The 17,144-nt window shown below is 35.6% G+C and overlaps 1 protein-coding gene across 4 annotated transcripts in view; it reads left to right on the top strand.

Moving 5' to 3' along the window:
* The window catches only part of ZNF711 (zinc finger protein 711), a 66,780-nt gene that overhangs the window by 25,962 nt on the left and 23,674 nt on the right, over positions 1-17,144 (top strand). For all 4 annotated transcript variants that reach the window (XM_060182860.1, XM_060182857.1, XM_060182859.1 and 1 more), the window contains one exon: positions 12,336-12,908. In XM_060182860.1, the coding sequence (XP_060038843.1) occupies positions 12,336-12,908 (573 nt within the window). The remainder of the gene's footprint in view (positions 1-12,335; positions 12,909-17,144) is intronic.

Below are 17,144 nucleotides of genomic sequence, written 5' to 3'. Positions count from 1 at the left end.
GCATGAATAAAGAGATACTGCCTACAGCTCAACCATGAGTCCCTGGTCGTCTGTTACCCGCCTGTGAAGCCAGCCCGGTGAAAACAACATAGCCCGGCGAAAACAACACTTGTATAATACATGGAAATAGCACAGCTGTGGGGGGATCTTTGGGATGTGCTGCTCGTTCTGCCTATGTATCTATCTATCTGTCATCTATCTATCTATCTATCTACCTGTCATCTATCATCTATCTGTCTATCAGATTGAAAGAATAACCTGGAGTGGTAAAATTACATATATGCAAGACTCTGGGTCATCAAAATAAATGTTCTTTTAAATTATTTATTTGATGAGATGAAGAGAGTCTATAGTACTTCTCTGGCCATATGCTACACTAAGCATCAAATCTGTGAACTCAGTTTGCAACATATGCATGCTACCCACAGCCCCAACTCCCTAGCTGTTAATTCACAGTTTTTCATTGCCATTGTTCATCCAGATAAAAATCTTTTATCTTGTAATTTGGTTGCTAGTTGGTTTATAAGAAAGACTTTTATCCATTTCCACATTATCAATAGCTTCTACTGTCATATGTAGTCATGGAAGTTGTCTACCTTTTTATATCCTTCTAGAGGCCTTCTTATTCCCGAAGTCTTCTTAAATTATGTTGTGATTTAGGGCAAGAGTCCAAAAGCAAAAATAAAAGTGAAGTGAAATAAAGCTAACTACCAGTTTATGTTAGAGTTATAATGCTTGGATTTAATTAGGAAGCCATGAGGCAAGTCTGTGTTCTTTTCTTGGAATGCAACAAGAAAGAGTGTGTTATTTTAGTTCAGAAATTCCTAGACTTGCCCTTCTTTTTGTCATTGATGACTAGTTTCATTCTACTGTGCTATGAGAATATGCTTGGAATTTTTTGAATACTATTGTATATATGAATACTGTCTCTGTGGCTCAGCCTGTGATCTATCTTTGAAAATACTCTATGTAGGCTCAAATATAATGTGCATTCTACTTTCTTAAGGTGAAAAGTATTGTAGACAACTCATAAGTTTTGTGTTCCCTTGTTTAATTTTTGTCTGATTGATCAGACTATTTGGGATAAAGATATGCTAAAGTTCCCTACTATTATTGTATTGTTATTGATGTATTTCTTCCTTGTTATTAATGGTTATTTTATGCATAGTGGTGAACCTTAATTTATATAAATTTGTTAATGAGTTTTACTCACTTGGCTAATCAATCCCCTAATTAATATAGTATATCACTCACTGTCTTTTTGTGTTTTTTAACTTTTTATTTATAAAAAGGAAACATTGATAAAACCATAGGATAAGAGGGGTACAGCTTCGCACAATTCCCACCACCAGACATCCTTATCCCATCCCCTCCACTGATAGCTCTCCTATTCTTTAACCCTCTGGGAGTATGGACCCAAGATCATTGTGGGATACAGAAGGTTAAAGGTCTGGCTTCTGTAATTGCTTCCCCGCTGAACCATGGGCACTGTCAGGTTGATCCATACTCTCAGCCTGTCTTTCTCTTTCCCTAGTGGGGAGGGGTTCTGGGGAAGTGGAGCTCCAAGGCACATTGGTGGGGTTGTCTGTCCAGGGAAGTCTGGTCACATCCTGCTAGCATCTGGAACCTGGTGGCTAAAAAGAGAGTTAACATACAAAGTCAAACAAATTGTTGAACAGTCATGGACCTAAAGGCTGGAATCATTCAGATGAAGTGTTGGGGGGGGGTTCCTCCATTTTGTAGATAGCTAGTATTCATATTTTAGTTATATTCCAAAGGGCCTGTAGCTATACTAGTGTTTTGTTGTTGTTTTTGTTGTTGTTGTTGTTGTTGTTTTGCCTGAGCCTGAAATATGATATGCAGGTGGACCCTAATTATTTTCTGGGGAGATGATGTCATGGCTGGGAAAAGGACCAGGAAGCTGGATCAGGGAAGAGAGCAGCTTCCTAATATGGGAAAGGGGTATAAATATTACTGTAAACCCCACCGATTTGATGTGATCTTGGACCCCTTTTTTTTTTTTTTTTTTATAAATGCATTCCTAAATTATTTCAAGACAGTATCTGTCTTTTGTTGGTTAGTCTATCTTTAAATCTGTTTTTCAGGTAGAATCATGACTATCGTTGCTTTGTTGTGGCCAATTAGGTTGTATTACTGTTTCTAAGCCCTTCACTTTGAGTCTGTGCTTCTCCTTCTGAATTAAATGGGTTTCCTATAAGCAGCATATGATTGGTTTATATTTTCTAATCCACCCAGTTACATTATGAATTCATTCCATTGGTGTCAAATTAAATTATGTATCTCAGATCATTTTTTCCATTATTTTTTTTAAATTTTTTATTTAAGAAAGGATTAATGAACAAAAACATAAGGTAGGAGGGGTACAACTCCACACAGTTCCCACCACCCAATCTCCATAACCCACCCCCTCCCATGATAGCTTTCCCATTCTCTAGCCCTCTGGGAGCATGGACCTAGGGTCACTGAGGGTTGCAGAAGGTAGAAGGTCTGGCTTCTGTAATTGCTTCCCCGCTGAACATGGGTGTTGACTGGTCGGTCCATACTCCCAGTCTGCCTCTCTCTTTCCCTAGTAAGGTGTGTCTCTGGGGAAGCTGAGCTCCAGGACACATTGGTGGGGTCTTCAATCCAGGGAAGCCTGGCCAGCATCCTGGTGGCATCTGGAACCTGGTGATTGAAAAGAGAGTTAATGAATGCTTTTTATATGAGAATTCCTTTAGAACTTTTTTACTATAATTTTGTTGTTAATAGTATGTTACAAGATTGTAAGATTACAATGTATATTTTTATGCCACACTCAGAACCAAAGTTCTGTATACCCACACTCCCAAAGATAACCACCATATTTCTTTTTTCTCAGATGTGTTTTGTCAATTTATGACTTTTTGAAATTCCATACATATTTTTGGACAACTTATTGATTTGCTTGAAAATTTTATTTGGAATTTTGATGGGGGGGTTGCTTTGAAATTGTAGATTGCTTTTGGTATAATGGATATTTTAATAATGTTTATTCTTCTAATCCAAAAACAAAGAATGAATGTCCTTCCACTATTGCATGTATTTCTCTATTTCTTTTAGCAACATTCTATAGTTTTCACTGTAAAGGTTCTTCAACTCCTTCAAGAGATTCACCACAAGGTACTTTATCTTTTTGGATATGATTGTAAATGAGATAGTCTTTTATTTACCTTTCTTCTGACTTTGTGTTTATATAATGAAATTCCACAGATTTATCTTTATTGATTTTGTATCCTGCTGCTCTTCTGAATTTATTATTTCCATCACTTTTGGGGTGAGTCTTTGGGATTCTTTGTGTATAATATCTTGTAATCAGCAAATAGTGATAGTTTGATTTCTTCTTTTCAACATATATGCCTTTGATGACTCTTTCTTGCCTAATTGCAGTGGTGAAGACCTCAAGATACATACTGAAAAATAGTGGACATAATGGGTATCCTTGCTTTGCTTCTGATTTTAGGGGGAGGGGAGCCTTTGAACTTTTCCTCATTGATAGTAATGATAGCTGTGGGTTTGTTGTAAATGGTCTTTATTATATTGAGGAATGGTCCTTCTAGTCTCAGTTTCTGGAAGTGTATTGTTTAGTCTCCATAGTTTGGGTGTGTTTCTTTTTTGCACTTTGTGGTTTATTTGTAAATGTGGTTAAAAAAGTAACTTTTTATGATTTCAGTATTCACATACTCATTAAGGCTGTCTTTGTGTCCCAATATATGGTTTATCTTTGGAAATAATTCATGTGCACTTGAAAAGAATGTGTATTATTTTAGAGAATAACAGTTTCTCAATATATCTGTTAAGTTCCTCTCATCTATGACTTAATTTAAGGCCTCTATTTCCTTGTTGATTTTTTTTTTTTGTCCTGATGATGTGTCTCTTGCTGTAAGTGGTGTGTTGAGGTCCTCAACTAATTCTGTGGTGCTGTCGATGTCTCCCTTAAGGTCAGTAAGTAATATTTATATGTATATGCATATGTATACACATATACACACATTTTGGGTGCATATATATTGACGATGGTTATGTCTTTCTGTTGGATTGATCTTCTGACCATTTTATACTGTCAATGTGTCTCTTTTCCCCTTTCTGACCATTTTATACTGTCAATGTGTCTCTTTTCCCCTTCTTTGGCTGAAATTCCAATTTATCTGATAATAGAATAACTGTTCCTGCCTTTTTGTTTGCATTATTGGCTTAGAAGAACTTGGTCCAGTCTGTTACCTAGAACTTCTGTTTAGCTTTCTTTTGTAAGTGCATTTCCTGGAGACACAAAATAGATGGTTCTTGTTTTTTTAATCCATTCAGTTACTCTGAATCTTTTGACAGGCAAATTTCATATTTATGGTGATTATTGATAAAAGTGGTTCGATTATAGCCATTCTGGTTCTTGTTTTAAAGTTGCTTTATTGACTCATTTCTTGAATCTTTCTGTTTGCTGTTTTATGTGGATGGTTTTCTATAATGATCCTGTCTGTTTAAGTGTTCTATTAATAGTGTCCTGTTTCTCTTTGTACTATTTTGTTTTGTGGTTATCATGAATATTGTGTCTAACTTAGAATACCTACAAGCAGTTTTTAAAATTTTTATTAGCAATTTAATAATGATTATCGAGATTGTAAGATAGGAATGTTCCAAGCTGCCCCGATTTCAGAACTTATCTTCCTCAGGTGGAAGATAGAGTATGTTGTCCAGCCTCCCTTCAGAGGATGGAACATTCTCTACCATTGTTGATCCATGTTGAGGGCAGAGTCCTATGGGGACCCATAAAGGGGTCTATTGTGTTGTTCCTGATAGAGATGGCCAGTAACAATGGAGAGGGATTTATTCACGGTCTAGGCCCATCATGTCTGTTTGGGAATCTTTGGATTCCCCAAATAGGGCCCCAGCTGATGGGGTGGCCTGATAGTGACTGAAGAGTCATCATTAAAGTATGCCAGTCACTTTCCCTTATTCAGCTTTTGTAGTCCTTATTATTATGTTTAGCTTTGGAGTGCGTGAGGGAATTATAGTAGGAAGTAAGTGAGGAGTGTATCTAAATCTAATCTAGAAACTATTTTCTAATCTAGAAACTATTTCATTAGGAACTTTATATGTGCTACGGTGATGCCAACTGGACTTCCCTTGGCAGAGGACCCCACCAATGTGTCCTGGAGCCCTGCTTCCCCAGGGCCCTGCCTCACTAGGGAAAGAGAGAGACAGGCTGGGAATATGGATCGGCCTGTCAACACCCATGTTCAGCGGGGAAGCAATTACAGAATCCAAACCTTCCACCTTCTGCACCCTGTTATGTCCCTTGGTCCATATTCCCAGAGGGATAAAGAATAGGAAAGCTATCAGGGGAGGGGATGGGATATGGATTTCTGGTGGGTGGGAATTGTCTGAAGTTGTACCCCTCTTATCCTATGGTTTTTGTCAGTGTTTCCTTTTTTATAAATAAAAGATAAAAAACAAATTAAATAAATGAACATTCCCCCTCCAAAAAAAAAAAAAAAAGATTGTGGTTAACAGGAGTATAGTTCCACACAGTTTTCACCACCCGAGTCCATGTCCTATTTCCTCCATTGAGAGCTTCCCTATTCTTTATCCCTCTGGGAGTATGTACCAAAGATCTTTATGGGATGCACAAGGTGGAATATCTGACTTCTGTAATTGATTCTTCGCTGGACATGGACTTGGAAGGTTGATCCATACCCCCAGGCTATTTCCGTCTTTCCTTAGTAAGATAGGGCTCTAGAGAGGATAGGTTACAGGACCCATTGGTGAGGTCATCTGCCCAGGGAGGTCAGAATAGTATCATGGTAGTACCTGGAACTTGGTGGCTGAAAAGCCGTAAAATACAAAGCAAATTGATGAATAAATGGGAATACAAAGGTAAGAATAGAGCAGATAAAATTAGGTGTCTTCATGTGGAAATAATCTTGGAAGTCTCTTTTAGATATTTTTCATGTGGCCGATGACTTTAGTAATTTTAGTCTGAGCCTCATAGCTAACATGCAGGTAGACTAAAAGTATTGTCTGTGAAGATGGTGTCAGAGTTGAGAATAGGATTAGAAAGCTGGATTAGAATTGAGAGTAGCTCCCAAACATAAGGAAATTATGTAAATGTCATTAACTGTTAACTTCAGATATTTTATTGATTTTGTTGCTATAGTGAATAGCACACTGGTTTTTCGATATTTTCTTCTTCTGACTTAGTGTTTGAGTACAGGAATGCTACTGACTTTTTTATGTTAATATGTAGCCTGACATCTTACTATATTGCCTGATAATTTCCAGAAGCTTTCTGCTGGATGTTTTAGGCTTTTCTACGTGTACTATCATATCATCTGCAATGAATCTGAACCCTTTTAATTCCTTGCTCTTGCTTGGTTGCAATGTCGAGAACTTTCAATACTATGTTGAAGAGTAATGGTGATAGAGGGCAGCCCTGTTTAATAACTGAAATGAAGGGGTATCCTTCCAGTTTTTCACTATTGAGTATAATGCTGTATATGGATTCCACTATCTTTATTCCCATTTTTGTAGTGTTTTGATCATAAAAGGATGTTGGGTTTTGTCAAAAGTTTTCTCTGAATCCACTGAAATAAGCATGTGTGTTTTGTTTTTTTCTTTTATGTTGAAGGTTTAGTCTGCATCTATTGATATTATCATGTGTTTTTTGGTCTTGCTTTTATTGATGTGTTGGGTCACATGGAGTGATTTACATATATTGAACCAGCATTGCATTCCTAGGATACATCCTACTTGGTCATAATGAACAAACTTTTCAATATACTGTTGTATCCAGTTGACTGGGATTTTTTACAGTATTTTATATTCATCAGAAGTATTGGTCTGTAGTTTTCTTTTCTCCTCCTCCTTCTTTTTTCTTTTTTTTGTGTCCCTATTTCCTTTTGGTATCAGGATGATATTGGCTTCATAGAAGATGGAAGGGCATGTTCCTGAGTTTGTAATATTCTGGAAGAGCTATAAAAGTATAGGTATTAAATATTCCTTGAAGGATTTGTAGAATTTATTTGTAAAACCATCTGGTCCTGGTCTTTCATTGTTGAGAAGGTTCTTGTTAACTCTTTTAATTTCTTTGGCTGTTACTAGTTTGTTCATGTGTTCTAGTTCCTCTTGTTTCAGTTTTGGAAACTTATGTTTCTAGAAACTCATCTATTTCTTCCAGATTCTCTGGCTTGATAGCATATAGTTGTTCATGGAAGCTTCACATGATACTTTGGATTTCTATGGTGTCTGTTGTGATATCTCCTCTTTCATTTACAATTCTGCTTATTTGAATCTTTTTTTTTTTGTGAGTCCAAGAGTTTGTCAATTTTGTTTACTCTTTCAAGGAACCAACATTCAGCTGCATTAATCTTTTGTATGATTATCTTATTTTTATGCTATTTATTTCTGTCCTAGTATTAGTTATTTTAGTCCTTCTGGTTGCTTTAGGGGTCCTTTATTCCTCTTCTTCCAATACATCAAGGTGTACAGTCATGTTGTTTACTTGAGTTTTTTCTTGTTTTCTAATGTATGCTTATATGACTATGAATTTCCCTTTTCATACTCCATTAGGTATATCCCAAATATTTTGATTGCCCATGTCTTCATTCTTATTGGATTCGAAGAACATTTGAATTTCTTCCTTGAGTTCTTCTTTGGCCCAGTAAATGTTGGGTAGTGTGCTATTGAGTTTCCCTATATTGTGACTTTTACTAATTTTCTGTTTGTTAAGTATTTGTTTAATTCCACTGTGGTCTGAGAAGATGCTTGTTATGATTTCAATGCTCATGAATTTGTTGACACTGTGTTTGTGACTTAATATATTATCTGTCCTTGAGAATGACCCTTGTGGATTTGAAAAGAATATGTATTCCAGTTTCTTGGGGTGAAGGATTCTGAAAATGTCCAGAAGATCTAGTTTATCTCTTCATTTAATTATATATTTTTAAATCGACTGTCTGCTTAGATGGTCGAAATGAGAGAGTGAGGTTTTGAAATCTATTATTACTGTGTTGCTATTGATGTATTTTTGCAGCTCTTTTGGAAGATGTTTGATGTATTTAGATTGTCCCTCATTGGATGTGTAAATGTTATTAATTTTTAATTCCTAATGGTCGACTGGTTCTACAAGAGATTTTTTTAAACCTGGCCTTGGTTCACGAACATTGGTCTGTGTCACTCTATTTTGCTCTCCCTAATTCTGTGTCCATTTTCCACTGTTGTTGTGTTCCTGGTTCTATGCTAATACTGATCATCTCATTAAAAGTTGGAATTCCTTTGCTTCTTTTCATGTGGGACTCCTTTTAGTCATTCTTACAAGGCAGGACAGGTGGTGGCAAATTCATTCAGCTTCTAAATATCTGCAAACATCTTTATTTCTCCCTTACATTTGAAGGATAATGTAGTAGGCTACAGAATTTTTGACTGGCAGTGCTTATCTTTCCATAGCTTGAATATCCCATTCCACTTCCTCCTTGCCTCTAGGGTTTATGATGAGATGTCTGATGAAAGCCTTATGGTTCTGCTTTTGTATGTGATTTTCTTCCTTTCCCTGGCAGCCTGCAGTATTATTTCCTTATCCCTGGTTTTGGATAGTTAAACAATGGGAATCTCTCCCCCACCCCTTTTCCTTCCATGAGCCATGTGTATCTGTACTCACCTGTGGCTTGGTTAATTTTGGAAGAAATCCTGGTTATATTTTGTTTTGTTTTCAGATTATTTTAACTATTTGTCCTAGTTGACCTAGGAGAGTGAAACTAGTTTACTGCTACTCCATAGCCACACCTCCAGAAGTATCCTCCTTTTAGAACTTCTTATAAGGAAGGTTTACTGGTAATCAAAATCTTAAGTGTCCTCCTGTCTACAAAATTCTTTATATTACCATCTAGCATAAATTAAACCCTAGAAGAGTTTACTTTGTTTGGAAGCTTCTCTCATTGAATGTTCTGTAAATACTCAACCATTCCTTTCTGTCATTTGGGTTTTCTGTAGAAAAGTATGTTGACACTCTCATGGGGTTTCCCCTATTGGTAAGTCTTTGCTACCTTCAAATTATTTCTCTTATCCTCAGTTTTTGACATTTTAATTATAATATGTGTTGGTATAGGTGTGTTTGTGTATTTCGTGACTCTCCAACTCCTGGATTGGTATACCTTCTCTATATACAGTTTTTAAACTTTATTTATTTATTTTATATTTTTATTTTATTTTATTTATTTTTGTCACTAGTATTATTGCTAGTGGTCAGTGCCAACAATATGAATCCACCACTCCTGGTGGTCATTTTTTCCTTTTTATTTTTATTTGTACTTTATTTTTATTTGACAGGGCAGAAAGAAATTGATAGAAGAGAGAGAAAGATAGACACCCACAGACTAGCTTCACTGCACATGAAGCTTCCTTCTTGTAGATGGGGAGTGGAGGGCTGAAAGCCTGATCCTTGAACATAGTGATATGTGTGCTTAACTGAGTGCACCACCACCAAGCCATCTTGTCTTTATTTATTTAACTGATAGTACAAAGAGAAATTGGGAGCAAAAGGTGATAGAGGAGAGAGAAACAGAGTGACACTTCCAGCACTGCTTCACTGCTTGTGAGACTTCCCTCCTACAGGTATGGGCTGGGGGCTTGAGCCTGGATCTCCGCATTTGGTAACGTGTGCACTTAACTTGTTGTACTTTCTCCTACTCCCCTTCCTCTTATTCACATTGGAAAAGTTCTCAACTATTATCTCATGCAAGATATGCTCTACTGCTTTATCTTCTTCTATTTTGGAGTCTCCTATGATGTATTTGTGCTCCTTTTAATATTTTCTGATAAATCTCTATAATGTTTTTTCATTGTCCTTTGTTGTAGTTTTATGTTTTTCATTGGTGTTTTCTGACTGATCCTCAAGTTTACATACTAGAATTTTAGTCTCTGTCATTCTGATGTTATACCCCTTATTTTCATTCATTAGCTCATCTATTGTGGCCTCATATTTATATACACAGGTTGCAAGCTTATATTCTGTTTTCATTTATCTTATGGACTTTCTCCTTGTTTCTCTGTTCTTGTAGTGTTCTACCATTAGTTTCCTTATTTTTAAATAAAATTTATTTATTAGTTAGAGACACAGAAATTGAGAGTGAAGGGAAAGAAAGAGGGCTAGAGACATGCACATGCAGCACTGCTTCACTGCTTGTGTAGCTTTCTCCCTGCATGTGGGGACTGAAGGCTTGAACATGGGTCCTTGCACATTTTAACCTGTTTTCAACCAGGTTTTCTACCCCAACCACCCATTAATTTCCTTATTTCTCTGATTGTGTTGAGTATTAATGTATTGAAGTTTTCTTCACAGGATATATCCATGTCCTGTGTATTTGAGACTTTGTGAGGACTCCTGTTTTGACCTCTTGATGAAGATGGTGAAGGTGTTTTCCTCCCTCTCCCTATTATGATTGACTGGTTTTCAATTGTTTATTACATGTATTGAGTGTCCTTCCTTGATTGGACCTCAGCAAGGGCAAATCTCTTAGGGATGAACTTTCCCAAGATAAGATGCTTGTTACTGTTTGGTAAGGGTCTTGTTCTCCCATGAGGTTAGCTAAGAAGCAGTGAAGCTTGGCTATGAACACTCTGGAATATCTTTGGGTAGCTATTGTGATAGGCTAGGCTCAGTTGTTCTCCACAAAGTATTCCCAGTGGAAGCTGGCATATTAACATATGAATGGATTCTCCCAGATATTTGGAATAGTGGGGAGCACATGGATAATGGGTAGCGTCTTTATGTTGAGAAAATTTCAACTAAGAAGAGGTGCATATTAGTGGACTACCTTTTTAGTTTGGGTAGGAAGGGTGATGAGCAGGTTCCACTTGTTTTTTATCAACCTGAAACTAATTAAGTTTGGAAGAGGTGCAGATTAGGAGATTATGTTTGAAGACTTTGAACATCAGGGACAAGCAGCAAAGACTCCCTCCTTTTGTCTCTAGGGTGGAGATTAGTTGACAAGTAGTGTCATGAATTCTGAGTTGTGTGAGCTTCAATCTGTAAGCAGCATCAGGTTCTCACCCTAGCAGTGATTGATTTACTCAACATAATTCAGGCTAGTTACAATGTCATTGACTTCTCAAGAGAGTGATCTTTTGTTTGTCTTTTTTTTTTACCTCTAATGTCATAATCAGTTGCACCTATGAATAATATTTTATTGTCACCAGTATTATTATAGCTGGGTCTTGGTGTTTGCATAATGAATCCACAGCTTCTAGCGACTGTTTTTCTTATTTTTATTAAGTAAGACAGAAAAATTAAGAGGGGAGTAGAGACAGGGTGAGAGAGAAACACCTGCAGTACTTGCTTCAAGTAGGGGCTTGAACCCAGGTACTTTCACACAGTAATGTGTGCACTAAACTAAGTGCACCACTGTCCAACCCCCCTGTGAAAAACATTTTTAAGAGCAAATGGTTTGCTCACTGATCATAACATTTAGTCTCTTTATACACTAGTTTATGTCTCCTGTTTTAGTCTATTAAGAACCAACCTTCTGGCCTTTGGAGTCCTCACTTTCAGGACTCTCTCCCTCCTCCCTGCACAGTCCTGCTTCCTTGTGACCTGATGGAACTTGTTGTTTGATATTGGTGTCCTGCTGTTGGTATGTTATCCATTTTCTGCTCCTTGGAGTGATGGCTTCCCCAGCTCTTCTTCTTTTTTCCTTTTGGTCCTCTTCTGAATCTTAGATGAAGATTAGACCATAATTTCCATTTGGTTTCTGGAATATACTGGTAGGGCCACATTATTAGGCTGTTGTTTTTTGAGTTAGATCCTCTCCATTTGGGTTGTTTTGAGAATGATTACTATTAGCTATTATGACTGACTATATCCTAAAATGTAGTTAGTATGTTTTCCAGTAAGCACATGTTTAGTTTTATAGCAAATCACCAAACTGTTTTCCAGAATTGTTTTTGAACCAGCAGAATATTAAATATCTAGTGTCTCTGCGTTATCATCAATATGTCTACCATTTAAAATTATTAACTATTCTGATCATGTATATAAAGATAATCTCACTGTTACATTTATGTTTTACTTGAAAATAAAGCCCATTATATTAAAACTCAATTTAGATTTTATTAACATTGTTTTCACCCACTTTTACTTCAATTCCTGATTGATGATGGCTTTAATTATAGTTAAATAACTGGTAATTAACATGACTTATTTGGTTAAGTCTATTCAATATGCCTAATCTTGGATTTAATTTTTTATCATTTGATATGTTAAAAACTTTTATAATTAATTAAATTGTTTTAATTAATTGTTTATACTTTAGTGGCTGGAATGGCTGGTACTGCACGTATCGACGGAGACCATATTGTTGTTTCAGTTCCTGAGGCTGTATTAGTTTCAGATGTTGTCACAGATGATGGCATAACTCTTGATCATGGCCTTGCAGCTGAAGTTGTCCATGGGCCTGATATCATCACTGAGACTGATATAGTGACAGAAGGTGTAATTGTTCCTGAAACTGTACTTGAAACTGATGTTGCCATTGAAGAAGATTTAGATGAAGATGATGGTGATCACATTTTGACTTCTGAAATAATTACAGAAACTGTTAGAGTACCTGAGCAGGTTTTTGTGGCCGATCTTGTTACTGGTCCTGATGTACACTTAGAACATGTGGTCCAAGACTGTGTTTCAGCAGTTGACTCTCCCACAATAGTATCAGAGGAGGTTCTTGTAACAAATTCAGATACGGAAACTGTTATTCAAGCAACTGGTGGAGTTTCTGGCTCTACAGTTACTATTAAAACTGAAGAAGAAGATGAAGATGAAGAAGAAGAAGAAGATGATGATGATGATGATGTCAAGAGCACTTCTGAAGACTACCTGATGATATCTTGTAAGTGAAAGATAAATTTCATAATTACTTGGGAGACTGATTTTTGTATAATCTATAAATGGTTCCTGGGTAGAGAGATTTATCCAATAAGTCGTGGGGGAAATGTTTTTAAACAAAGATCTGTGAATTTTTGCCCATATCTAGATAACTGTTCTATAAACTGTTAGCTGCCAATAAAATGGGGGGGGAAGACATTTAATACTTTAAACAACTATTTCTGTGATATACTTTCTTCTAGGAAATTGTTCTCTGAAAAGGTAGATGCCTTAAATGATGAACCAGTATTTTTATTTCAGATTATTATTATGTCACTAAATAGAGGCAGAGAGTGAAAGAGACCACAGCACCCAAGTTATCTCTAATGTGTTAGAGGCCAGGCTCCAACCTGTGTCACACGCATGACAAAGCAGCACACTAAGGGAGATATTTTGTTGGCCCTCAAATTATTATTATTATTATTGACTTAATATTTATTTATAAAATTATAAGATACCAGGGGTATAATTACACATCTTAAATTATTTAAACCTACAAAATTCTTCAGGCTCAATTAAAAAAGGTCAGGGTCATTATGAGAGGTCTCTCTCAGTCTTCATCAATTTAGCGGTAGCATAAATTTTAACAACTTTACTTCTGTTTGATAGTAACTTTATGGAGATATAATTTATCTACAGCATTTTATTTTTTACCAGAGCACTCACTGCTCAGCTCTGATTTATGGTGGCCCAGGGGATTGAAAGTGGGACCTTTGAGGCCTCAGACATGATTTAAATTTTTTTTGCATAACCATTATTCTATCTACTCAGCCTATTGGAGATATAATTTGCATACCATACAATTAAAATGTTTTTATTGTATTTGTGGTATTATGTAGTCATTATCACAAGCAACAGTCATCCTTACTCTATCTACCTTCTAGTCAACCATGAGTCCTTCTACCATATATATATATATATATATATATATATATATATATATATTTTTTTTTTTTTTTTTTTTTCCTATTATCAGTATTTCATGTGCATGGGATCACACAATATGTGACCTTTTGTGGTTTGCTTTTTTTCACTTAATACTGTGTTTTCAAGGATTATCTATGTAGTAGGAATATGTGAAGCCCTTCATTGCTTTGTTGAGTTACATTTAATTATATTGATATAATTTTATTTATACATTTATCAGTTAATTAATATCATTTGCATTTTTTGAATAATGATGTTATGAACAATCATGTTCAAAGTTTGTGTGAAATCATCTGCTTTCATATCTTTTGGGTATATGCCTGGAAATGGGACACAATAACAAAGTGTTGTAATTTAAATGTTACCAATTTTTGTTTGTTTGCCACCAGGGTTGTCACTGTGGCTGAGTTTCTGCATGGCTCCACTATTCTCAGTGCCCATTCTTCTATGTTTCTGTTTGATAAAGATGAGAGCTAGGAGGGAGAGCAATAAAGGGGGTGAGAAATAGAGAAAGAACTAAAGCCACCTGCAGTTCTTTTGTACCTTTCATGATGCTTCCCACCTGCAGGTGGGAGCCAGAGACTTGAACCAAATTCCTCATATATGGTAATATGTGTGCTCTGTCAGGTGAGCCTCCACCCAATGCCAATTTTTGTTTGTTTTAATATTGTGAAATATAAACGTTTTACCCCTTGTCTGGCTCAATACTTGTATAGCTCAATATACTCTATAGTACCAGATCTATCATAAAATTTTGATTCATACATCTAAAATAAGAAGTATGTATGCAAATCTACTTAACTTTAAAAAGAAATGCATTTTGATAAAACAAAACTTTAAGCAACTTATGCCAATGACCTATGAAAGAATATTGAACATTAATAAAATTTGCAGCACTGGCTAACAATATATCTAATTGATTTTTGTTCTATTTACCATCATCAAAATTCTGTGGTGGACATAACATTAATCCTCATCACTGAAATGTCATGTGGTTAGAGTAACACTAGGACTTGAACATTTAGAGGCCTTACAATAAGTAAAAGAAATTAAGCTTGGATTTTGGTTATTTTGAGCATTATTTGCATTAAGAGTATTGACGGACTACTTTTAAGTTTAAGTTTGTGGATCACCTCTTAAGCCTTTTTGTAACAAACAATATGGAATATATCTCAGTGAAGATATTGGTTAGGTGCATGTTACCATGCTCATAAACCCAGGTTTAATTCTTTACTTGTAAGAAGAAGCTTCCTAAGTGGCAGAGCAGTCCTACAGGTGTCTTTCTTCTTCTCCGTCATCTTTTTTATCAAAAAGAAAGGAAAAAAAAAGCCATTGAAGATGGTGGAGTGGTGCAGGCCCCAAGACTCAACAATACATTAGGGGCAAAAATAAATACTCACTAGCATCTTTAGTAATTACCATCCTTTGTGAACTTAAGATGTAGAGCAAGTTGTTGCTTAACACATTTCAAAGATGTTCATTCTGAAATATCTAGGTAGAAATAGTGGAGACACTAAACTATGGTACTTATGATTCAGATGCAGTCAATATAGCTATGATACTTTCAACACTCAACTCAGAAATTTTGCTTCAAAATTAAAGAGACATAATTTTTTATTGATTTTATTGTTTTTAGTTTTGTGAATTACAGTTTTGATTGAGCTTCTCACTTCAAAACAGTGAAGTGTAATAAAGCAGTATTTTTCAGATGAAAGTGCTTTATTATTTTATTAATTAACTGTACATTATTTCAACCTAGGGCCGGGTGGTAGGGCATCAGGTTAAGCACACATGACACAATGCTCAAAGACTGGAGCAAGGATCGCGGTTCCAGCCCCCGGCCACCCACCTGCAAGGGGGGGGGGTCTCTTCACAGTGGTGAAGCAGGTCTGCAGGTGTCTTTCTCTCCCCCTCTCTGTCTTCCCCTGCTCTCTTGGTTTCTCTGTCCTATCCAACAACAGCAATAACAACAACAATAATAATAACAGCAATAAACAACAAGGGCAACAAAAGGGAAAAATAGCCTCCAGGAGCAGTGGATTCAAAGTGCAGGCACTGAGACCCAGCTGTAATCCTGGAAGCAAAAAAAAAAAAAAAAAATTCAACCTAAGAAATTTATGACTTACGTTTTTGATTTCAAAAGTATGGAAGTATTTTTTGTGGAAGACTTAATTTACCTTTTGTTTTTCTATAATCTTTGTTTTATTCAAAAATATAAAAGAAAGATAAGCTATTAAACCAGTAATATCAGATATACCATTGTGTTTTTTATTTCATTTTACTCTATGTAAATGGTAGCAAAAAAATCTTGCCAAAAATGTAATAGTGTAATTAGTATTATTTGTAGAATGAAAATATTTAATCTATTTATTCTGATCATTTAGGTGCCCCTTTCATAAACAATAAACTTTGTATTATTAAGCAGTACATAATCACTTATATTTAATAAAACTTAAATTAACTTTACATTGTAAATGATTTTTTTCTGAAAGATTTTCATCATTCTGAAAAGTCAAAATATTGGAAGCTGTATATCAAATTTTAATTTGATAGGCTTAAAAACTGAGCTTATTGAAGGGAAATAATTCACATTTTATTTCCATTTCCATTATTTTTTCTTTCAAAAAGTATTTTATTGTTGAAAAATAAGGATAAGCTATAAAGTGAAATTTTCAGGAACAAATTGGATAATATTTATTATCAAGACTAAGTTTTTATGCATGTTTTGTACATGATATTCATAGGACAGTAAATGTTATTTTTAAAGGCTATACATCATAGAATCATTTTACATATACTTAATTTTTTAGCTTTACTAGAGACTTTATATTAATTTACAAATTTATAAGATAGCAGGTATTCCACACCATTCTTACAACCAGAGTTCTATGTCTCCATTTCCTGCATTGTCAGCTACAGTAGTTCTCCCAACATTGCACATCTTGGTTGACTATTATTTCTATAACTATCTATTTATATTTATACATATTTGTCCATTTTTTCAATAGTCTCATCTTTTCTTCCTTTCTAAGTCACACCTTACCTATTACTACTTCCAAATTTCATTCCATTTTTTTCTCTTCTCTCTCCTGGTCCTGATGGAGTTAGTGTTCAGAGCCCTGTGATCATCTTTCCCCTATCATTTCTCTCCCACTGTGAGTCTGGACCAAAATTCTTTATGAGTGCAGAAGATGGGAGTTCTGGCTGTGTAATTGCTTCTCTGATGACATGGGCATTGGCACGTTGATCCATATCCGCAGCCTGTTTCTATCTT

The sequence above is a fragment of the Erinaceus europaeus genome, chromosome X, assembly GCF_950295315.1.
Source record: "Erinaceus europaeus chromosome X, mEriEur2.1, whole genome shotgun sequence".
Lineage (NCBI taxonomy): Eukaryota > Metazoa > Chordata > Mammalia > Eulipotyphla > Erinaceidae > Erinaceus > Erinaceus europaeus.
This window is presented reverse-complemented; position numbering and strand designations above follow the sequence as displayed.